General features: G+C 55.3%; 1 protein-coding gene across 4 annotated transcripts in view; it reads right to left on the bottom strand.

Annotated features, from left to right (window-relative positions):
- Positions 1-24,633, bottom strand: part of SH3PXD2A (SH3 and PX domains 2A) — a gene marked incomplete at its 5' end in the record, with an annotated part of 237,019 nt that overhangs the window by 49,718 nt on the left and 162,668 nt on the right. For 2 of the 4 annotated variants that reach the window (XM_079715284.1, XM_079715282.1), the window contains 2 exons: positions 1,846-1,977; positions 8,850-8,894. In XM_079715284.1, the coding sequence (XP_079571410.1) occupies positions 1,846-1,977; positions 8,850-8,894 (177 nt within the window). The remainder of the gene's footprint in view (positions 1-1,845; positions 1,978-8,849; positions 8,895-24,633) is intronic. The other 2 variants (XM_079715283.1, XM_079715285.1) reach the window with 1 other exon arrangement.

Here is a 24,633-nt window from a genome sequence, read left to right on the forward strand (position 1 = left end):
GGGAGGCAAAGGGAAGCAGGGAGTCTGATAACAGGCTGACTGCCTTTTGTGTGGGGTCTCCTCTTCAGCCATCCTGGAGTGGCTGGTACCCAGAGACATGGGGGCTCACTCCTCCTGCTGCTTTAGGGCTATATAGCTGTGCTGGTGACACAAGGCAGAAGGTCCCTAAGCCAGAAGTCTACTTTTGAGCAGCCCTGACCTTATATGGAAAAGCCGACACGCCCTCCTTTGGAGCAAGCCCCAAAACAAACATCTCTCTCTCTCCTCAGTGGGTGTCTCCAATCTCACCATTAGAGAACCCTTCCTTTGGGTCTTGAGGTGCTTAGTGCTCCTAGGGCCAGGCCCCTCTGACAATGCAGCTTGGGTGGGGGCGAGGAGGTGGGGCTGGTACTGTGACAAAGGCTGAAAGCCAAGCGGTGCAGGAAGGAGACCAGGTGTGGGCACCTGGGGTGAAGGGCCCAGGCCTTTATGCTCGTGACAGCCACTGCCAACCAGGCACAAGGGCAGAGCCTGACACCTCTGAGGGGAGCGAGCTTTGAAGACTCCAGATCCAAGAGGGCCATGAGTCAGGTCTTTGTTGGCATCACAGCCCTGTTCTCAAGAGAGCACAGCTCTTGCGACTCCTGCAGCAGGAAACTAATCTCACCTCCTCCAGGAGGCCCACTGGGATTTCCTCAGTATCTCTACAGCTACTTGCTGCCCACAGGCATAGGAATCAGGGGCCCAAGAACTGTTCTGTTCTGTTTTTGACTTCAGGTGACTCACTTTCCCTCAATTTTTCTGTGCCTCAGTTATTCTACCTATAGAATGGGCACAGACAGCCTTTGATCTGTCTTCCTGTCAGAGCTTAAAATACTGGAGGGGAATAGAGTGGAACAGGAAAAGAAGAACAGGCCCCTCCCCTCTGGGAGTGTCCTCCAAACACAGCTCAGAGAGGCTCCAACGCGCCCGCACGGGGGCCTTCCCCCACAGCAAACCGAAACCAAAACAGAACACCCCAGGAACCAATTCAAGCGCCAGCAGGTCACGAGCAAACTGATGATGGATGTCCTGGGCCAGAGTTCATCCCTGGCTCTGCAGGGGTCACACACGCCTGCACCTCAGACTGACGGACTCGGGCTCTCCTCTCTCCACCTGAGAGACCTCTGCTGCCAAGGGCACTGAGGCCTACTCGGTGAGAACCTTGGAACTGGCAGGCCCCTGGATAGCCAAGACAAAGCCTCAGTTCGCAATGACAGGGCGGCTGCTGCAGGACCCTCCCTGGCCCCAGGACCTGACTTCATCCCCCTGTCTGGGCCCTCTTCCCAGGGCCTGGCAGCCTTCAGCTCAGCAGGGGGCAGTCAGCTCACCGCCCAGACACTAGCCAACCTCCACAGGCCTGGCCTTTCCTCAGACAACCCGCCTGAGGACCCGGGACCCCACAGTGACGTCATGGCCTGCCTTCCCCACCAGCCAGCCAGGTCCTCCCACCCCTGCCTCGTCCCCAGTTTGGAATATGGCCCCAAGGGGGAAGCTGCTGTAGGATGCCCCTGAGCTGGGAGCAACCTCCCCCGGCCTCAGAGGGCACAGGGACCCTGAACATGGGCTGGACAGTCGTGCCCATGCTGCCACCCTGGCCTTGCATTAACACAAGCCAGTTAATTACCCCGAGTGGTGGAGACATTCTTCCACCATCAGGCAAACTGCTGGCCTGCAGCCCAAACCAACAGGGGAAACTTCAGCCTCCTCGGCCCTCTCCCCGCCAGATGGAAATAACGTATAGCTGCAGAGGTGGGGGGGGAGGAGGGGAACAAACACCAGCCAGGCCCCTCGCCCGAGTGGCCGGCCAGCCAGCTGGGCACTCACCGCTCTCGTTCTTCTCGATGACATCCACCACCTCCCCGGCCTGGAGGCTCAGCTCCGAGTTCTCCTGCTTCTTATAGTTGGACACCACCACGTACTGTTCCAGGATCATGGGCTCGGCGTGGGTGTCGGCACCTGGCGAGGGCAGAAAGCATGCGGTGAGCCAGCGGCCAGCCATGGCCCCGCGGCCGGGGCGCCCCCTGTCCATCGGCCTCGGGGGAGGCTGCTCGGTCGCCAGCGCCGCTCGGAGGGGCCGCCCGCAGCCAGGGCTCGCAGCTCGCCGGGCCCCAAGGACAGGCCATATAGCAGGGCCCCACACCGGCCCGCTGTGCCGCGGGGACCGGGGGACATGGGGAGCCGGGGGCCAGCGGTGGGGGGCGCGGAGGGAGAGACAGAGACGAGACAGAGGCCGAGGGGACTCAGAGGAAAAAGCCTGCGGCCGCGATGAATCAATCACAGCCCGGCACGAGGGAGAGGGAGTCGGAGGAGAGGCCTGGGGCGGACGTGGTCTCTCCGGACCCCTCGGCCGCAGGGGTGCGAGGGGAGGGCGGGAGGGCGGCCCATGGGGGCTGAGGCCGGAGCAGAGGCGAGAGGAAAGGCCAGGCGAGGAGGAGGGCTCGGGCCTCTCCCCAACCCCTGTAAACCCAGAGAAAGAGAGTCAGCAGTCCTCCCCTCGGGCGGGAGAGGGAGAGAGCGGGAGAGGACGGCTCCACGGCAGGCTGGGCCCAGGCGAGAAGTCAAGAGGGTTTGAGGCCGCCAATCACTGGGGTTTACTCGCAGCCCTTAAATAGAAACACATGAGACCCATCGAATGAGGAGCCGGGGGTGGAGGCAGGAGAGGGGGAGGAGGGCCGAGACTGTTTACTTGAAACCCAAGAAGAAAGTCCCAGCGCCGGCGCTGGAGAGCCCAGCCCGCCCCCCGCCAACTTTTCCTCAAGTTCGGCTCCACTGCTGCCCCTCGGGCTCACCAAGGCGCGGCCACTGAGCCCACGGGCCTGGTCCCCCGGGGACCAGCCTCAGGCCCGTGCCCCCAGGCCCGCTTCCCGACGGGGCATCGTCCGGCCTGGCTGCCGCCCTCCGGCCACATGGAGACCGACTCAGCCTCCCTCTGCCTTTAAGCTCTGCTGGGGCTTGTGGTCAGGCTCCCGGAAGCCACCAGCTGCCCTCTCCTGGCAGTTTCAGGAGCTTGAGGGGTCAAAAGGTGGGGCTAAGCGGGAAGAGGGCAGGGAGCGAGCAGCTTCTCTGTCCTGTTTAGCCACTAGACCAGTGCAACGTTTATTAAGCAAACGCCAGGCTGGAAGGTAGACAGATTGGGAGCCCATCTCGGCTTACTGGCTGTGCGGCATTGAATGTGCTGCTGAAAGCTCTCTGCACCTCACTATTACCATCACTAGGGTGCAGTGGGGACTGAGCACCTAAGATAACACATGGCCGGCTAGGAGCTGAAAGGATCCATGAACCAGAGACCCACTGGTCACCTCCTACAGGAAGCCTTCCCAGACGCCCCTCTCCATCTCCCCGGCAAGAGGAATTCCTAGCATACTTCTTAAACTCTGTGTCTATCACCCTATACATCTACCAGTCTCCTCCTGAAAGGCTGGGGGCTCCTTCACGCCACCAGCCCGGCTATAGAAATGGCTGAGAGGGCCCCCAGGCTCCACACGGCCCCCTTGGTGCGTCAGCCTGCAGCTACCTTCCCCACATGCCTGAGTCCCATTTTATCCCCACAACAACCTTGTTACCTTCCCACTTCACAAAAGACACCTCAGAGACCCAGAGAAGACAAGAGGCTTGCCCCAGCTCACACAGTTGCTATGGAGAGAACCAAATTCACTGAGTGTTTTAGGTTCAAGCCCATCCCTCTTTCCATGACAGAACTGCCTCTGCTTTCTGTTTCCAGACATCCCATTCTCCTAGCACGATGATCCTCAACTTGGTCCCACAAGATGTGGGGAGCTTCTAAAGTACCCTGATGCCTGAGCCCCACGCCCAGAGATGCAGACTGAATTGGTCTCAGGTATTTTTTAGACACACCCTCCTCTCCCATGGTTCTCATACACAGCCAGGGTGTGAAACGCTGCTTAGATCTTTGGGTCTTTCTGTGCGGGAGGCTCCATCCAACCTAGGGTGGGGGCGATGGAGGGGAAAGAAACCCACTGCCCCTGGCAATTTTCTCCCATGTGGTGTGGACCCTGCAGCCCCAGCTCAGTCCTTTGGGGACCCAGGAGGGACCCTGTCCCAGCTGAGGCCTGCCACATGGATGTGCACAGGCACTGCCCCAGGCAGCCCATCCGAAGCCAAGATTGTATTTCAGGCCAAAATGCGACCCACAGCTAGGCAGCAGGGCGGGCCCGGCTCTACACTCAGATTGGGCCAGCTTCCGTGCCTACCCCTGCTAGCTGCACAGAGGCAGCGCTGGGCACGGAGCTGACAGAGCCTACCTCCCACTGTGTCCCCGGGGGGCTGGCAGTGAGTGCACCCAGCACAAAAAGGGCCACCCCTGCCCTTGTGGGACCCAGGGGCTCCTTTTCCAGTTTGTGGGAAAGGAAAACTCGGGATACAAACAGAAGACAGGAGTTCTCCAGCTGGTTAGAGAGCTTCCAAATCCTGAGAGCCCAGATGATGCTGACAATTAATAGCAAGCTTTCATTAGGGCTCACTCGGGACAGCACTACCTAATGCAGACCATATCTGATCCTCAGAACAACCCTGGTGTAGGCCCTTGTTATAGCCCCATGTCACACACAGGCAGACGAAGTAAGGCTCATGAGGCAATTTTCCTAAGGTCACACAGCTGGGATCGAACCCGTGTCCTGCTGACACCACTGCTTGTGTCCTGACTTGTGCCCTGTCTGTGGCCTATAGAGAGCCACTGATCCCGAGGAGGGGCCCTGCCTCATCCTACCCACCCCACATCTGGCAAATAGTTGCTGCTTAATAAAGACTGGAGTGTGGGTTTCTTCTCGACTCTTGTAGCATCTGTTGACCAGACCACAGTGGCCACTCGGGGTAGGCACTCTGTAACTGTTGGTGAAATGAATGAATGAATGGACAGATAGATGAACAGTGATTTAACGGCTTGCTCTGAGCCAACATGGATAAACCAGGCAGAGCCTCACCTTCGAAATCTGGGAAAACTAGAGAACTAAATTCTGGAAGGGAGAAAAAGGGGAGCTGGGGAAACAGAGGCAGGGAGAAACAAGGAGTGGTGGGTTTGTGGCCAAAAGCTGCTCGAGAGGATAAGCGGGGTGCTGGGGAATGGAGAGACATCAGGTCATTTTAATCCAAGCCAAGGAAACCTGAGGCAAGATTTCAAAGGGGAAAAACCCACATACTGCTCCCACCTCCACGCCACCCCTTGGAAATTGGCCTGAGCTTTCTGAAGTCTGACACTCTGGGACACAGGTAGAAAAGTTAAGAAAATGTTCTCCAGGCATTCCAGAGCACAGAAGACAGGCAGTAGCACACAGCCTAGGGGACAGACAGATGGACACACAGACAGACACTCTGTCTTCCTCACTGCCCTCCCCTCCCCGAGCACAAGCTCACGCTCTCTGGCATCTACCTCTTAGGGTGTTGCCTGCCCAGGGCTGTTCGGACGGGCGTGAGCTGGGAGCAGGTATCCAGATGAGAAACCACTCGGCAGGCAGGCCGGTGGGTGATGTCATCCCACAGAGGCTGCTCTGGATCCCCTCCCAGCCAAGGCCTGGAAAATTGGGGGCTGAAGGAGTCAGCCCGAGGGAGGGGGAGATGCAGTGGAGCGAGCCTCCTGTCTTCAGATAGGAAGCATTTGGCAGTGGCATGGAGAAGGGGAGTACTCCCTGTAGAGAGAAGAGTCCCTCCCAGATTGGAAGGGGACTTTTTGTCAGGGTCTCACCCATCTCATCTTTGTGCCTTTCTCAGAGCCCCTGGCTGGATCTCCTGGGGCTCTGGTAGTGCCCCAGAGCCCTGCCCCACGCTTGCCTCACACCTGCATTCCTCTAGCTACCAACTGGATGGACCCCTGGCTCCTGCCTGATCTGGCTGCCAACTTAGGCTTCTAAATGTGGCTTTTGCTAAGTCAATCCACTGCTCCAGCACCTTCACTGGGTCCCTGCTGCCTAAAGAAGAAAGGCCAAATTCAAGCTCAGTCTTTCCTGACAACCTGAGCTCCCCAAGTTCCCTGACACACAACTCCTCTGATCCAGGCAACATTCATTTATCCAACACACATATAGCAAGCACCCACTGTGTGCCAGTCACACTCTTCTATGCTGGTTCTTATGCCCAAGCCTCTGCTTTAGCTGTTCTCCCTGCTTGGAATGCCTTCCCCTTTACCAACCCCAATTCTACCCAACCATCTCTGCCCCTCCAGGAACCATCCAATCACTCAGCTACAGTGCTTGCTCCTGTCATGCACTGGATTTTCTTGTGGAGCACTGCTCCCCAACCAGATCATGTGCTTTAGACAAGAGTCTCCCTGATGAGGGTAGACAGACGCCTCAAGACTGGTGCCATAGGACATGGCACTAGACACAATAATTGCCTGAGAGTCGTGATGCAAAAGCACCAAACTGGAGTCTGAGGGTCTGAAGTCCAGTCCTGCCTTGTCCTTATTAGCTCTGTGACCCTGCAGAGGACACTTAATCTCTCTGAGCTTTAGCTTCCTCATCCATAAACAGGAACAATAACAGTACCTACTTTGTGGGATTGTTCTGAGCATGGTATAAGGTGATGGGGTTAATGCCCTATGTAAACTGTAGACTGTTTATAAAGCAAACAGGAAATGGGAGATTTGGGGAGGAGGGGAAGGGCTTAGGTTCCTCTGAAGCCTCAAAACCAGCATGCAGGGGCTTCCCTGGTGGCGCAGTGGTTAAGAATCTGCCTGCCAGTGCAGGGAACACGGGTTCGAGCCCTGGTCCGGGAAGATCCCACATGCCACGGAGCAACTAAGCCCGTGTGCCACAATTACTGAGCCTGCGCTCTAGAGCCCGCGAGAGGCTGAGGCTGCGTGCTACAACTACGGAAGCCGTGCTATTGAGGCTGCGTGCTACAACTACGGAAGCCGTGCTATTGAGGCTGCGTGCTACAACTACGGAAGCCGTGCTACTGAGGCTGCGTGCTACAACCACGGAAGCCCGCGCGCCTAGAGCCTGCGCTCCACGACAAGAGAAGCCAACGCGATGAGAAGCCCGTACACCTCAACAAACAGTAGCCCCCACTTGCCGCAACTAGAGAAAGCCCGCGTGCAGCAATGAAGACCCAATGCAGCCAAAATAAATACATAAATTTATAAAAAAACAAAAAACCCCCAGCACGCAGGTCAGGGCAAGGACCACAGTTGCCAGGAGAAGCGGCCATGGCTGCGTTCCTTCTCATGCCTTCCTCAGACCCCACCTCCCGGTAGGCAGCCAGAATTTGCCAGCTGGAGAGCCATATCAGAACCCCCAGGGCCCACTTATGGATGGATGCCAGCCCAAGCAGCCTGAGGCCCCTTATCTACAAGGATCCCCAGCATCAGCCTCTTACCTCTGAGTTTCCAGTCTCACTGAACTTGCCAACATTCCAGATGGGGAAACCAAGGCCGGTCCAGAGAGACGTGGCGACTCGCCCAGGACTCCGGCCCTGGTCTGGCGGTTTCGCCCAGCCCACATGGCCTCCCCTCAGGCTCTCTCTCCAAACAGCTGGGCTCATCCTGAGAAGCCAAGCCCTACGGTGGCTCCCATCCCAGGCTCCCCACGCTCTCCATGACCCCCCAAACCCTGGGTGTCCCACCAAGGTCCCTTCAGTCTCTCACAACTGATTCCTCCCAGGCCAGCCTCAGCCTGCCGGCCTCTCCATAGGCCCTCGGGCAGCCAGGCTATACGTTTGGTGAATAAAATGTATTGTTGTGGGCCAAGTGGGCTCTGGCTCACTGTCTCGGGAGAGGGAAAAAAGGGACGGGAGCCCAATGATTAGCTCAGGCCGAGGCCCTCGTCACAGGCAACACGAGAAGGATGACTGCGAGGGGCTTGGGACAGGCAAGAGGTCCTCTGCCTGCTGCCTTCTCCTCTGCCCGCCCGCCCAGGCTGTTCACCTCCTGTTTCCTGCCTACGGCTGTGAGGGGAGGGGCTGGTCCAAACCCCTCCCCTCAACCTCTGACCTTTCCGTTTTGTCCCCCAACCCCGACCCTCACCTCTGCTCTCAGGTTTGGGCTGGGGAAGGAGGGCCAGGTGGCACTCGCAAAAATGGAGGGGCTTCTAGAAGTCCCTTCTGGAAATCCCTTCCCTCTACCTGACACCATCTCCATCTAACAGCTGAGAACACTGCTATCCAGGTTTTTCTACCATTGTCCAGTAAAACCAAGGCTAAAGGTAAGCCTCTGACCTCTGTCCCAGCTCTGCCCAGACACAGAGCACAAGCCCACGTCCCTGAGGGCTATGGGTGCCCAGGAAGCCCAAGGTCCAGGAGCCCCGAGACCAGAGGCAGGTCCCAGCTCTGGATCCCTGGGGCATGGGGGCTGTGACTTCATCACAGTTACAAGACTCCCCACCCCCCTACCCACCACTGCCTCAGCTGGGGTGTTGGAGACTTCAGCTGTCTGCCTCGGGTTAACAGCCTGAAGGGAGACTAATCGTCTTCAGCTGGCCCATCTCACAGGGGTGGAAGGTGATGGGAGCCTCACCACCACCTGAGCACTTTCTGTGCACCAGACTCCCAGTGAGATGCTACCGCATCCGCTTAGGGAGGCTAGAGAGGTTACGTAACCCGAGACCAGGACGTGGCAGAGCCGGGATTTAAACCCACACATTCCGGGCCCAGGGTGCATTTGCTGACACACTGTGCTATGTGGTCATCACTCATCAAAGGGCTCCAAGGCTGGATCTGGGACCTAAAAAGGGTTGAAAGGAAGGCAGAGGGGACGGCCGAGAAGACGCCAACATGCTGACAAAGAGCTGCTACACATCACAGGGCACTGGCTCCGTGGGCCTGCATGCCAGGGACACACATGTTCACACACATGCACTCACATGCACACCAGGCAGTACCTGTCACGTTCTTCTTAGGAGACTCAGCCCAGCTGGAGAGCCACACTTCCGAGTCCCCCGAGAGCAAGCAGCAGCAGGAGAGAAGAGAATCAGAGGAGAAGAGAGAACCGTTAGGCAGGCAGGAGGTCCACGGGGCCGAGTGGTTGCAGGCGCGGAGTCAGGCCGCTGGGGCGGAAGGCGGGGGAGGGGAGGGGAAGGGAGGGGAAGGGAGGGGAGGAGGAGGGAGGGGAGGAGGAGGGAGGGGAGGGGAGGGAGGGGAGGGAGGGGAGGGGAGGAGAGACGAGTGATTTCCTGGCCCTGGAAGTGCTGCTGGGCGTGGGCCTGAGTGATTACAGAGGAGCTGGGACACTGCTGGCCAGGACGGGGATAATGAGGTGTCTGCAAAACACAGGAATCCTCTGGAGCACAGAGAATCCTACACGATCCGGGCCTGGAACAGGGCCCGTGGGTTATCGCTGCCCTGGAGAAGGCAGCCTGGACCTTCCTCTCTGGCCATGTGGGTGGCTGGCCCTGATCCTCACCAGGCCAGCACGCTCAGCAGCCTGGGCCTGGAACCTTAAACGTCAGGTTGGGGAGCCCAAGGCCAGTCTCCAGCCACCACACCTCTGGGCCTCAATGTCTTGTCCAGCCCTTACCCCAGCCCTAAGCATTGAGGAAGAGAGACAGGGCCTGGCAAAATGGAAGGAAGCCTCATTTAAAAAAGTCTCACACCCCAACTCCAACCCAGAAGAACGGGGACCTTTAGTGACCAGAAGAAACGAGGGCTCTCGTCCAGGCTCAGACAGCCATGTGTGATCTGGGCCTCAGGTTCCTCATCTGTGAAATGAGGTTAAAAGTTGTCTTCCTGCCGAGAGGGAGGAACAATGTCAAAGCACCTAAAACAACTTAAGATCATGAGATGTGATACAGTAACATCACGAGGCAAAAAGCTCTTAGCCTAATCAATGGTGTGGACATTTCTAGAATATCAGAGGGTCAACACGTAATGCTGACAGTTTACCTACAGTGAACAGTGGCTCATTTACACCCAGGTCCTTGAGCTGGGTACACACCTTTTGCCCCATTTTACAGGGGTGGAATCTGAGCTTAGACAGGGGAGGAACTGGCCCAAGTTCCCATGAGGCCAGAGTAGCAGAGCCAGAAATGGAACCAGGTCTGGGACACCCCAACTGGTGCTTCCCCTGCTGAACTGCTCACTGCCTCCAAAGGAGAACAGCGTTGGCTACAGTGGCTACAGTGAGAAGGAAACGTGGAGATGCAAGTCTGAGAGGCAAACCCTTGGGCTGCTTGCCTGGTGTTGGCCAGGAGAGCGGCCTGATAGATAGTAATGGTAATCATCACAGCAGCAACATTTATACAGCATCTACTGTACACCAAGCATTGTGCTGAGCACTTACATATAGTAACTCATCTGTTTTTCATAATAAACCTACAGTGATAAGGAACTCCTTCCATTTTGCAGGTGAAGACTATGAACCAGAGGTTAAGTAACTTGGTCCAGGTCACGCAGCTAGTACAGTGTTCATCTCTTGTGGTGACACAGGCTTCAGGCCTCAGTCTGATGCCACTCACCATTTAAAGCACCTAACTCTCCCTCGCTCAGCAAGCCACCTTCCAATTGCAGGCTGGCTCACCATGTAGACCTGGGAGGCCTGGCCCTTCCAGAGCTCACTGTAAACCAACAGAGTGGGGATCCGCTGGAGAGGTGTGGCGTGGCCTCTGGAGTCTGTCTGGATTCAAATCCAGGCTCTGCCCCTTTGATAAAGTTACTTAACCTCTCTGAACCGCTTCCCTCGGCATATCCCATGAGCTTGGTTCAATCAGCTCTGGGGGGCAGCAGGAAAATCAGGCTCCTGGAGTTGCAAGGACGAGAACCAGATGGCATTTCAATACTAGATGCATCAAGAAAATGCTGGCACACAGAGATGCTTCCCACAGACACTGGGTCAGCTGGAATTGGGGGTAAAGGGACTCTGGGGGACTACACCCACAGACAAGCAACCTGTGGCCAGAGTCTCTGACCAGGCCTAGCAGCCAGAAGCCTCTTGGGACAGCAGGAGCCATGCTGGCCCAGCTTTCATGCCCTGGCAGGGCCGAGACAAAGCAGACACACTCCGAGGCTTTCAACTGCTGTGGCTGAGGTGAGGGGGTCTCGGTTCAGAATGTGGGGCTTCATTGTCTGGTGCCAGATATTGCTGGGGTTATGACTTCTTGATGCTGTGCCCCAAATGTGGCCAAGTGGCTGCCACCCAGCAAGGCCATCCTAACGCCCCTGGGCAGGCCTAACGCCAGACCCATCCCAACACCATCTGGCCGTACCCAGCCCTGGGCTGAGCCAACTAAGAGGTTGCCCACACCTCTCTCCATCTCTGCTGGCTTCGTTACTTTGTACACTTTGCTTTGGGTTCTTTGGAAGGAAACGTTTTGGGAAGTGCTAATGTCCGTCAGTGAGCCAAGGGAATTCATTTGGCCTGGGCCTGGAGGACCCAGGAAGATGTGTTCTGCTAAAACAGGGGTCGACGGACTTCCTGTGAAGGGCCAGAGAGTCAATATTTTAGGCTTTGTGGGCCACGTGGTCTCTGTCGAGACTACTTACCTCTGCTGTTACAATCCGTAGAGGGATGAATGAGCTGTGTGCCAATAAAACTTTACTTACAAAACCACATGGTGGGGGTCTTCCCTGGTGGCGCAGTGGTTAAGAATCCGCCTGCCAATGCAGGGGACGCGGGTTCAAGCCCTGGTCTGGGAAGATCCCACATGCTGCTGCGGAGCAACTGAACCCGTGCACCACAACTACTAAGCCTGTGCGCCACAACTACTGAAGCCCATGCACCCATGCTCCGCAACAAGAGAAGCCGCCGCAATGAGAAGCCCGCGCACACCAACGAAGAGTAGCCCCCTCCTGCCGCAACTAGAGAAAGCCCGCGCGCAGCAATGGAGACCCAACGCAGCCAAAAATAAATTAATTAAATAAATTTTTAAAAAACCACATGGTGGGCTGGGCTTGGCCTGTGGGCAGTGGTTTGCCAGACCCAAGGCTGGGAGATGAGGTTGTCAGAGAAGGGGAACTGCTCCAAATCCCCAGGGGAGAGAAGTGGAGGCTGTTGGCCCATGTGGACTAAATGCTCCCGAGGCCTTTGCTGCTTGGTTGGTTTTTTCAACAGTCATCTTGAAGGGTCCGATGCCCTTCTGGGCCTTTGGGGTGTGGGCATTTGGGCAGGCCAGGGAGGGCAGACAGGAAAAGATCCCTCGGCCTCTGGAAACCGAGCCCCCACTCCTAAATGTGGAACAAGCTGAACTCATGCCCACCCCCTTCCCCCCCAATAAGCAGGCCTTCCCTCTTTCCAAAGGAAAATGGGAAGCGGACCAGAAACGAGCCTGTCTTTAAAAAAAAAGCCTTTTTAAAACATGATTTATTTCCCAGTCCCCTGGATCCGCAGAATTAATCCAGTTCCATGGCTCCCACCCCAAATTTCCCCCCTTTGGAGTGCCTTCTCTCCAGCCCACCCGAGCTAGCCCTCCCCCAGGGCGGGAAGGACCCCCCTCCACCTCATTGCGATGAACAGAGGAGTGGCCCCCTGGCTCACAAACCCTGGCCCCTTGGCCAGGAGGCAGACATGGCTGCTGGCTCAGGGCTGGGAAAATGGTGAGAAGGAAAGATGGGGCAAAGGAGCAAAAGGCAGGCGCAGCCAAATGAGCAGCTGTGAGTGACACAAACCAACTGCTTCCTGCCCTCCCTGCTGTCTCTACCCCCCTCTCTCTGGTGACAGAACCAAGGGTCCTACAGAGCAGAGTCACGGGGCCTGGTGGAAAGCAAGGGGCGTGAGACTGGGAATCTGCACAACGGGTTTTGCTAAGAACTGGCTGTGTGACCTTGGGCAAATGGCTTGACTTCTCTGGGCCACATCTGTAAAATCAAGCGTTTTGGGCCCACTGATCTCCAAGATACTTGTTTCATGTTCTAGACTCTTCCAGCAGTAACCTGCTAATCTCCATAATGCAAGTACACCACAGTCAAAACAAATCTTTCCAGAGAAACAGACCACCTTTCCAGGGAAAACCACTTGAACACACGCTCAATATAGGAAACTCAAGTGAAGAAGTCCAACAGTTCGTCCGGGAGGCACATAAGACAGAGAGGAACTGGAGCAAGAATTTTTAAAAAATCTTGGTTCTTGCACTTACTCTCTCACTTAGCTCACTGATTCTGGGGCATTGAGCAAATCTCTGAGCCCCCTTTCCTTCTGTGAAATGGGGATAAAAATATCTACCACGTCTTTTTTGTTGTAGGTCTGCTTTAAGAGTGAAATGGGGCTTCCTTGGTGGTGCAGTGGTTAAGAGTCCGCCTGCCGATGCAGGGGACGTGGGTTGTGGGTTCGTGCCCCGGTCCGGGAGGATCCCACATGCCGCGGAGCAGCTGGGCCCATGAGCCATGGCTCCTGAGCCTGCATGTCCGGAGCCTATGCTCCGCAATGGGAGAAAAAAAAGAGTGAAATGGCCTAGTGCCTGTGAAAGGTTTTGGAGGGGTAGGAATTGGGCCCCTGCAACACAGAAGGGGAGTGGGTGACAAGGACAAAGCTGATGACTAAAGCAGTGTGTGCCTGGGAGACGGAAGGCATGGAGACAGGGTCCCTCCCATGGCCATCCCACAGGACTCATGTTCCTGCCACAGCCACTCCTCCTGGCTTGCTGGACCAGCAAGAATCCAGGCCCAGAGAAAACCAGGTGCCTGCAAGTCCTGATGACACTTAGGTGCTGAACCTGACTCTTGTCAAGTCCAGGTGATTATGAGAAATCAAAGAACAATATTACAGGGGCCCCTCACTTTAAGGACGTTCCCCCCAAACACATATACACCCGAGGACTATGTTACAAACAACTGGATAGACTTAAGTTAGGAGAAGGACTCCTGTTGCTCTGTAATGTTTCTTTTAATGTTGAGTAACTCCAGAGCAGGGAGAATTGGGTTCAATTTACCCAAATGTAGTCTCAAACCATGCCTCTAGAAATTCTTCCCTGGTGTAAAGCAAGTTCCACCCATCCAAACTAATAAATCCAGAGTGGGCTGAAAGCCCAGGTGGGAGAGACAGGAGAACAGCCAATAGCATAAACTCCTCGGAGAATGAAAGCAAACCAAGGGCTCTGGGGGACCAGGGCAGGGTCACCCGCCTTATCGGCTTACACAGCCCCCACCCTGGGCTCCTGGGAGGGGAGGAGGAGCAGGGCCCCCGCCAGGAATGAATACCCCCCTGTTGTCTCTGTGTCCTTCCATTCTTCAATATCTCAGCGTACTTGAACACTCAAGACCTCTCTCTCTCTTTGGGAATTCTATTGTTCTTACTTCACTGCAGCCTTGAACTGGTTTCTAAATATCTGTTGTATTCTAGTCTTTTCTCTCTTTTTGTACAACTGAACCTTACATAGGGCTAGATTTCTTACATTTCCTAGACTCCACATGTTTCTTTTCCTTTTTGACTAGGCCACCAGGGAACTCAGCCACTGCTTTCAGGTCATCAACTAATTAGGGCTTGACAGCTGCTAGCCCTGTTATTTTATTTAACAGTAGAAGGAGAAGGAGCTACTCTTTCACGAGAGCACATCCCTTGTGGCAGGCACTGCACTGTCATAGGCATGAAGTAGCTCAAATCTTTACCAGAGCCCTCGAGGGCTAACGGTGCTTCACAAAGAAGTAGCAGCTTGACCTACATGATATATAGGGCCTGAAATAGGTCATCATGCTCAGAGCAGCAGAAACAGTGGCACAACAGTGAAAGTGATACAAATGGCATCCGGAAAAAGCATGGCATGAATTAAGATGGTCAAGACAGAGAAGAAGCAATAACTCAAAACACGACTTCCAGTCCACAGTCACACGGGTGGAAGTTGGAGAGTGTCCTGCTGTAAGGTGTGTGAGCTGCTACCCACAGGGGCAGTTCTCTGCAGCCTGCTCCAGGGTGAGCAGCAGCCTCCAGCTCATCATTAATACCTACGGCATGAAAAAATCATGCCCTTGGACTGGGGAGGTGAGGGGTCAATGCTGCTACACCAGCAGCCCAGACCCCTGGCCCTGCCTTCTACACTCACAGCCTCCAAGGCAGGGCTGGCTTCAGGCGGTGTGATCTGCACAGGTACACAGGGACCCATACTTAGCAGGGCCCTGCTCTTGGTTTAATACCCTCTGTCCCCAATTTGAAATCTTTAATAATTTATGAACAAGAGGTCCCGTAAATCATGTAGCTGGTCCTGCCCAGGGCCTGAGGGTTCTGGGCCACAGGATTCTGAGCTAAATAAAGGCTGGAAGGAGCATGTGGGGACTTAGGACCAGAGAGGAGAAGTTTGCCTAAGATCACACAGCAAGTTAGTGGCAGGGTTGAGGCTAGAACAAGCATACCAGTTCCCACTTTCTTTTAATTAATTAATTAATTATTTTTGGCTGCGTTGGGTCTTTGTTGCTGCGCGTGGGCTTTCTCTAGTTGCGGCGAGCGGGGGCTACTCTTTGTTGCGTTCGCGGGCTTCTCATTGTGGTGGCTTCTCTTGTTGCAGAGCACGGGCTCTAGGTGCAAGGGCTTCAGTAGTTGTGGCTCACGGGCTCTAGTTGTGGCTCATGGGCTCTAGAGCGCAGGCTCAGCAGTTGTGGTGCACAGGCTTAGTTGCTCCGCGGCATGTGGGATCTTCCCGGACCAGGGCTCGAATCCATGTCCCCTGCATTGGCAGGTGGATTCTTAACCACTGCGCCACCAGGGAAGCCCCCAGTTCCCACTTTCTTAACGTGCATGCTAGGTACTGGGTTAAACGTTTGACTAAACGGTTAATCCTTATAACAATCTGTATTTTACAGATGCAGAAGGTAAGCCTCAGGAAGGTTAAGCTTTTTCCTAAGGCCCCACAGCAAGGGAGTGATGGGTCAGACTCCAGCCCAGGCAAGCTGGTTGGGAATGGGGAACAAAGGGGCCTAAAAACAGGGGACTTCATTCTCTGGATCCTCCCCAGCCATTGGCCAAGGGAGGCTCACTTATTTCTGTTGGGCTTCCCTTTGTAAATGCAGCCATACTCCTTTCATTTTACTCTCAGTAGGAAGGGGCCTGCCTTCTTCTCCAGGAGCTGCCTTTCCCAGAACCCAGAGTCCATGTCGGGGCAGCCCAACCCGGGGCAGGAATGCACCGCTGACCCTCTGACCGCTAAGCCATGCAGTCAGAGCACAGTCAGTCTCCCGGTTCAGGTGGGGAATGGGGTGCGTGAGGGCTGGAGCCACTCCACAGCCCCTTAGGGACTAAATCCAAGGACACCCACCTAGGCCAAGGCGGGCCAGTAGAGACAGCCCAGCCCAAGTGGGTGTGGGCAGAGGCCCAGGCTGCCCCCGGGAGCACCGCAGCTGCCCAGGGGGGCTGCCCTGGCAGGCAGGTCTGCCTCCTTCTCCCACCCTGCTCAAAACCCCTCAGCTTCTGGTTAAACACAGGTGCTGTGGGCGGACAGAGGGGCACTGTGTGGGGAGGCCAGCAGGGCTCTGAGCCTGTGCTCACACAGCTGCTGCCTGACCCCATAGTAGCCCCTGGGGTGGTGGCCTCCCCCTCCGCTCTCAGGCTCTCACCTCTCCCCATGCCGGGGTGCTGGTGTGCACAGAAGATTCAAACTCAACACCGTTCAGAGTTCCCGGATCCCAGCCACCCCCTTCCCTGGGGTGGCTGCCTTGGTGGTCCTCCCCCACTTACTGGAGTATCCCCCCTCCTATTCCCCCACCCACCAGCTCCCCCCGCCAAAGCCCGTGAGGATGAGGCAGCGGCAGCAGCAGAAACAGAGGCCAGTGGTGCAGGATGAAGTAAGCAGCTGCTGGGTCTCCAGCCCCCAGCCCGCCAGTCCACCCCCTCCCCTGGCTCAGTCTCCACAAGAGCCCTGAGAGATGGAGTCAACAGCAATGGACCCAGGACTGACAATCCCACCCCAGGGCCACAAAAAAAGCAATGTTTTATTTTCCCCAGACTGGACTTTCACTAACAGATTATCAATAATCAACCGCCAATTATCTAACGAGCATCTACCACAGCTGGAGGCTCCTGGCTACGACCAACTGACTCTCCAGCCTTAGGGACGGGGCACAGATATTTACAATCAGGATGGGGCACAGATATTTACAATCAGGATGGGGCACAGATATTTACAATCAGGACGGGGCACAGATATTTACAGTCAGAGACACTCTCCCAGGCGCTCCTGACTGCTTCGGGGGTCATGTAGGTTTGGGGGAGGCTGCATGGCTCCCTCACCCACCTGCCTGGTGCCGGCAGGGCTGCCACTCAAGTGTATCCTCATTGCCCCAGGCTGCCAAGACCCCACCGCAAAGCAGGCTGCAGCCAAACATAGCAGGCAGGGCCCCGGGTGCGGGCTCACGGTGGGAAGGGGGGATGCAGCAGGGCTGAGACCTGGAGGCCTCGCATCTGTAACTGGACCCCACCTTCGGAGCAGGGCTCACAATACTTCAGCTGACACCTGGCTGGACACTGCCAGAGGAGGATGGGGGTGGGGATGAGGGGGGCAGGGGCCAGGGGCAGAGTTCACTTGTGAACTGAGGTTGAGGGTGACCCCCTTTTCAAGGTTTGCAGGCTGCCCTTATCTTGCCCTGGGCAGGGTCTCTGTATTGTTCAACTGGTCTCTGTGTCAACTGGCTCCAGAATGTCTGGATAGTGTTGTCATCCTAGCAAGTGTCTGGCACATAGTAGGCGCTTAATCAAAATTGGTTATGAGTCTCTCCAATCAGATCTGAAGTTCCTTCAGGGTCTTAACCCTGTCAGCATCCTCACAGCACACCGAACACAGTAGGTGGTACCCAGAAGGTCCATGGTGGTTGTTGGAAGGACACACACTCAATGCCCTCAGTCCCAAGGGTTTCACGGGGAAACTGAGGTCCAGCTGATACCACTGCTCCAGGGCCTTCTTGGCCCCCAGGGCCCTGTATTTCCTCTAGTCTAGGTTTTGGCTGGGGTGGCCTGAGGTACATACGGGCATCCTCAGGCCAGGAAAGGCCCTGAGCCTAGCTGGTGCTGTGCAGAGTAACTCACAGGCAGGCCCCCAAGCCCGGCAGAACATCCCTGGAAGGCTGCGGGCTTCCAGCATCTGTGGTAAAGCCCTTCAAAGAGATTTAAAAAAATTTTATCCATAAGCAATATGGTCTATGGCAAGATGGATGCTGCAGGAAATGGGAGTCTGAGCAAAAACAACTGGCTTATCTATGCTGTCTGGTGGGAGCACGGCTCAGCAGGGCTCGGCGCAGCCTCCCAGGGTGTGTGGCTGGAGCCTGGGGCCTCTCCTCACCCCCATCCCGCTCCTGCTCTGCGTGCGTTTGGACCAATCCCCTGAGCTCTCGGATGCCACGTAAACAGAGCAGTGTGTGTGTGTGTGCGTGCGTGCACGCTCACACACACACATACACATATATATCACTGCTTGGGAAATCCCCACATCTGGCTCTCACGTGACTGAGCTATGCCCAGGAGGCCGCAGCTGGGAGGGCCTGGAGGACAGGGGAGGGTCAGGAGTGTGCGAGCTCTCTGGGGAGCATGAAGTTAACCCTTTGGCACCACAGCTCAGGGACTCTGGCTAATACTGAGCTTCCACCCCGGGGAGAAGCCCGGAAGGAGGCCGGTGCTCAGAGGGCCCTGTCCTGGCTCGCTGCACAAGTGTGAGAAGCTGGGACCACTTTTCTGCATCCCCCTGGCCTTTACCGGTGCCTTGAAAGGGCTGCTCTCTCTCTGTCCTGTCAATCCCGGTCAATCATCAACCACGAGGGAGACCCACTGGATGAAGATTTCCCCAATGGAGACCCGTCTGTTGTCAGATACTTATTAACACTTCTGAATGCCAGGCACCTGGCTGGGTGGGCCACGGCCCTGCAGCTGTATGGAATCAGGATTCATGCCCTCCTGTTACAGGCAGGGCATGTGTCCCCTAGGAGACCAGTGGAAGCCAGAGTCCTCCTAACAATAAGAAACAGGTCAGAGGCGACCTTTGGGGCAAGTCCTCTCCAACCCAGGCACATGTATTAATTTTATAATTAGAACTTTTTAAGCTTCAACAACTTTAGTGAACGAGTGACCATCTGCAGTGGTTTCTCTGAAACAGCACTGCCCAGCAGGTACCTGGGGGATGCGGAGGACGTGCCCCAGCCCGGTTTAGAGGATGTGACACGTTTGCACAGCCAACGCTAAGACTGACCAGATGCCTCTGCAGGCTGCTTTCCCTCTTCTCCGGGCTGATTCATTTAAAACCTCCGGGAACCGGGGGTAGAAGGTCTCACTCGGCACCCCACCCACAGGCATATCTATGCCTCCCCTGGGGAGGCTCCCTTACATCCCACCCGCTGCGCCTCCGCCATGGTAGCACTTGGACATCACATCATAACTGCTGTTTACTTTCCCACCTCCCTGACCCAACTGAGAGTCCTGAGGACGTGGACCTCACTGTATCCACCTTGGTATCCCTAGGCTTGGACCACAGGCCCTGGCACAGAGGAGGTACTAAGATGTTCACTGAACAAATCTACATGACAGCCACGGCCAGTGCCAGTGAGTCAGCTCTAGGTCTGGCAGGAACCACCTAATCCCAGCAGAGTCTGGTACCAGCATCCATTCGGAAACTTGCTTCTTATCAGTTTGGCCATACCCTCACTCCTGGCAGAGCTGCCACTAGTGTCAACTGAGCCCCGGGCTTAGAGCAGAGAGAGAAACCGAGGTCACTAAGGAAGATGGGGAAAGGGCCCTCTTACTTAGAACCTTGTGACCAAACGCAAATGAGGAAGTGACAGAGGGCTCTCAGAGCCACTAGGCTCCAGGGAGGGACGGTATATGGCCAAGAGGTGACAGACCAGGAGAAACGGCCCCACCCAGATAGATCAGGGACAAGAGATGTTAAAATCTGCCATGTTTGCAAGGTTCCCCCCACCCCGGGGTGGGGGGTGGCTATTGCCAACAAAGATAGTCCTAATTTGGCCTCTTATCACCAGCCTGTCATCACAGCTTTGCAAGGGCCTCAACTTCCTTCCGGGAACAGTTATGTACCCAGTCTGACCCTGACCCAACACTCAGGGAGCCTAAGGTGGTCCAGGGCCCAGGGGGAGACCCTGGCTAACAGGAAAGGCAGCTCCCAGACACCTGCGGGAGGCCTTTTTCTACAACACGGCATCCGGTGGCCAGATGCAACATTGGGAGGAAGCATCTCGAAGAGGTGGTGGCTCTTCCTTCTGAGCACAGGGAAGTGAAGGGACTTTCTAACATGGCCCAGTTTTCTTGGTACAAGAATCCAGTTCTAACATTAAGAAAATCCATCTTCATACCAGCTGCTTGGGTCACACGTGGCAATGACAAGATCCCGAGGGCAAAGCAGAAAGAGTTGGGGAAAAACACTTTTCCCCCCCGCAAACTTCTAAGTTTCACTGAAACTTTGGAAAATTTTTCTTTGCCGTCACATTTCAAAACTGACCAATTATAAAAATGTCACAAGCCAACTGAGTTACACACGCCACATTTCTATTTCTAAACAAAGTAACTTTAGATCAGAAAAAGGTGCTAACACAATAAATAATGCACATTTCCCCCAAATCTCTGTTTTTCCATTGGCCTTGTTGTTACTGGAAATGTTGCCTCTTTTGTCACATGTTTATAAGTCAAAAAGCCCAAGTGGGGAACAAGTTATTTTCTGGCTGAGGGCCGTGGTGGGAAGCATTTCTTTGCTGGACCACAATGTGGGTGTCTCCTCCTCTGAAGAGGAAAACCTTGTGGAAATAAAAGGCAGACGGGGGTCTCGTCACAGTCTCCTGATGAGGGCAGAAGGGAAGCTAGTGGCTGGGCAGGCCCAGTGGACAGCCATTCTCCAAGGCCCCGAATGCCGGGCCGGTGTTCTCTGTCCTCTAACTGCGCTCCCCTTCCCATATTGGTTCTGCCCCCCACCCCCAACTTGGGGCACAACTAAATGCACCCTCCAGGAGCAGCCCCTTCTAGTCACACTCCATCCTGGGGGTCTGATCCTGCGGCCTCCTCACTGCCTGCCTACCCTGAACACTGCCATCAACCCACGTGGACGACCCATCCCAAATTCAACCCCGCCTCTATCTCAGGATCCCTGGGGAGCCCATCAAAACTGCCTGGTGTTCCTGGCCGCCACCCCCAGAGATGCTCATTCAGTCGGTCTGGGCAGGGCCTGGGAATCTGCACTTCAACAAGCAGGTTCAGGACTCTCAGCATACCTCCGGGCCTTTGCCCATGCTGTCCCCTTCCAGACCATCTTCCCATTACCCCAGCAGGAGAGGTCGGGTGATAGGAATGAGGGAGCAGAAAGAAGTTAAGCAAGCAGGGCAGAGGGAATCAAGGCCACATACCAGCTAGCTGCCTCCTTCCCGGGAGTGAGATACCTGATTCCAGGATTCGGGGAGCCCTCACCTCCCTCGCCCCTGCTTTGTGTGTGCAAGCCAGTAGGTCAGTGCCAGGGGAGTCGTGGCACAGACACACACTTTCTCCATCACATTGCTGCCACATTGGCTGGCTGTGGAGCAGCCAAATCAATCAGCCTCCTTTCACTTCCAATTAGTTGGCTTTGAACTCCAGGGTGACATCAGGCTGAGGACCCAGAGCCACGAAAACAAAAATTATTTAAAAACACCAACGCGGGTGAGATGTGCCAGAAGACAATGCCTTCACAAGACATGTTCACTTTCGGCCGTTGGAGGGTGCCAGTAATGTCTTGGCCGTGTTCTCTAAGCAGTCTGGGCCTTTCTCCCTGAGGATGGATGGCTTGGGCAGAAAAGAAAGCTTTGAAAAAGTCTTGCTGGGACTTCCTTGGCGCAGTGGTTAAGAATCCGCCTGCCAATGCAGGGGACATGGGTTCGAGCCCTGGTCTGGGAGGATCCCACGTGCCGCGGAGCAACTAAGCCCGTGCGCCACAACTACTAAGCCTGCGCTCTTGAGCCCTTGCGTGGCAACTACTGAGCCTGCAAGCCACAACTACTGAGCCCGCGTGCCGCAACTACTGAAGACCACGCGTCTAGAGCCCATGCTCCGCAACAAGAGAAGCCACCGCAATGAGAAGCCCGTGCACCACAACGAGGAGTAGCCCCCCACTCGCCGCAACTAGAGAAAGCCCACGCAGCAACGGAGACCAAATGCAGCCAAAAATAAAATAAAATAAATTTATATATATAAAAAAAAGGAAATGTCTTGCTGATACACTCTCCCAGGTTCCCTTTCCAGACACATCTCCTGCCCTCCCCTTCCCTAGCCCTTCACTTCTGCCAGGCTAGACATCTCTTCTTCCCTCAGACTTCTCAATCACATCCCAGACTCCAAGTCCTTGCTCAGGCCCGGCCCTTCTACCAGGGGCGTCCGCCCACCCCTCTGCTCATCGCAACCCCTTCCATCCTCCAGGACGCATCTCCAGCCCCTCCCATCTTGACTAGTACCACCCCCCCCGCCCCCAGCCCCTTCTATTTGACTCCCACTGCTTGTGGATCACAACCCATCCTGCCCTGCATTCATCAATGAATCACTGAGAGCATCCTGCTTTCTCAATTCAGCTGTGACCTCCGTGGGGCCGGAGACCGGAGACCAGCAATCGCTTAAGAGAAATGAAAGCCTCCGGGAGAGGTGTGAAGGCTGCTGCCGTCTGCTTTGTCTCTACCCTTCTCCCTCTGTGGCTGGTGAGCAGGGCAGGCCGGGGGTCAAGAGAGAGCCTGGCCCTGCTCTCTGTCCTACTGGGCGTTCATCCTGTGGGAAGACGAGGCACCAGAGGCTTTACAGACCTGCTCTCTGCTTCACCGTGGCCCTCCTCACACCTCCGCCTCATTCCAGGGTTTGGTGGGAATGTGATGAGCAGGAAGCCAGGTTCTGCCCAGCCCCTCACCTTGGGCAGGCGGCAGGCCCTCTCCTAGTTACTTCCTCTATAAAACGAGGAGGGTAGACTAACTTTTTATAGTAGCCAGAACCTATGGGCAGGTTTTGCTTTAAAACAAATACACCTTATTAAAGACCAAATTCAGACAAAGAGAGATTAAGGGGATATTAGTCACACCCTGTAAAGGGACCCTTTACCCAATTAAGAATCCCTGGTGACCAATGGGTTCCTTCTAGAAACCGCAGTGGGGGGCTCTCTTGGGGCAGTCCCTCTCTCAGCCTGTGGAACCTCCTGCTAGAGGTCTCCAGAGCCCAGTCCTGTTCACCTGTGGATCCCTTGGGTCTTAGCTTAGGAGGGAACAGACTTCAGTGGAAAGAGGTTTGGATCAGAAGGACCAGCTTCAAATCCCGCATCTACCTGGCTAGGTGACCTTGGGCAGGTTCCTGAACCTACCTCTCCTGGTCTTTAAAAGGGGGACAAGACCACCTGCCCAGGTTATTGGGAGGCTGACTGGCAACTAGGAGATGGTGCACCCTCTGCCTTCCCCCTCTGGTTGAGAGGAGTCTCTCCTGCAGGAGGGCAAATGCCAAAGCCAGTGGTCCCTTCTGCTGGGGGACCTCCACGGTGGACCTCTGCTAGACATCCACGGTGCTGCCTCTTACTCATAATAGAAGAGGCTTAACCCTTAGTGTTTCCTGCACCAGACACTTCACACGTATTAACACATATTCAAGCCTCAAGCAACCTGGTGAAGAGCTATTGTTATACCCATTTCACAGATGAGGAAACTGAGGCACAGGGAAGTTAGGACTTGCCCAAGACCACACAGCTGGCAGAGCTGGGACACAAAACCAGGCATTCTGGCTCCAGAGCCTGTGTTCTTAACTCTACAGAATATTCTGAGTCTAGGTTCTGTCTCCTCTGGGGCCAGGCCCTGGGCTCAAAGAATGAAAATAATGCTTCAAGCGTGTCTTTTTACTCTCAAATCCAAGGTAGGACCAACTTCTCCCCTCCTTTCTGAACCTATCAACACTTAAAATAACAACAATGGCAGCTGCTATCATTGGGAGTTGCTATGTGCTGGGCCCCTTGCTAATTCAATCCTTACCTTTAATAGAGGCAGGTACTATTTTTACCCCTGTTTTCCATATGGGGGCATGAAGGTCAGAGGTTAAGCAGCTGCCAGTCATAGAGCAAACACATGGCAGAGCAGGAGTTCAAACCCTGTCTGATGCCAAAACCTAAACTCTGAACTCCAAGCAGCATGCTTCTCCTCAGTGAAACTACAGTAATGCTGATCTCATTAACTCCATCCAATGATGCAGACTGTATGGTACTAAAATGGAAGCAGGCAGAGCTCACCAAGTTTCCAAGGAAAAGTATAAACAGGATTTCACGAGGAACATCAACACTGGCCCCAAAGAACAAACTTGCAACACTTGAGCAACCTCATTTGCATTTAAACAAGCTGCAGCTCATCACAGGACTCCTGGGTGGGACGGGGCCTCAGACACAATCCCAGGGCCAGGATGACCTCACAGTATCCGTGGCCACCTGCGCCCCCTCGTGGTGCAAGTCAGAACTCCCCAGCCACCAGCGCCGGAGCCAGGCAGCTTCCCAGAACTCTGGGCACCCCAGCCCATCTTTTCAGGTTTGAAGACAAGCCCCTGCTCTGGGTGGGGGGGGCCTGCTCCAGCCCACCTCTGAGCTCCCGCAGCAGTGCTCACCGGGGGGGCGGCCAATCACAGCTAACAGCAAGAGGCTCTTGCTACCACCAGGTCCGGCACAAAGCCCTCTAACTGCATCACATCCTTAAATCATCTGCACCTTCCTGCAGGTGGCTGCTACTCCATTTTCATGGGCGTGTCCATCACTTTTATGTGTCACCTTGGCTAGGCTACAATCCTCAGTT

Source organism: Hyperoodon ampullatus, assembly GCF_949752795.1.
Source record: "Hyperoodon ampullatus genome assembly, chromosome: 1".
Classification (NCBI taxonomy): domain Eukaryota; kingdom Metazoa; phylum Chordata; class Mammalia; order Artiodactyla; family Ziphiidae; genus Hyperoodon; species Hyperoodon ampullatus.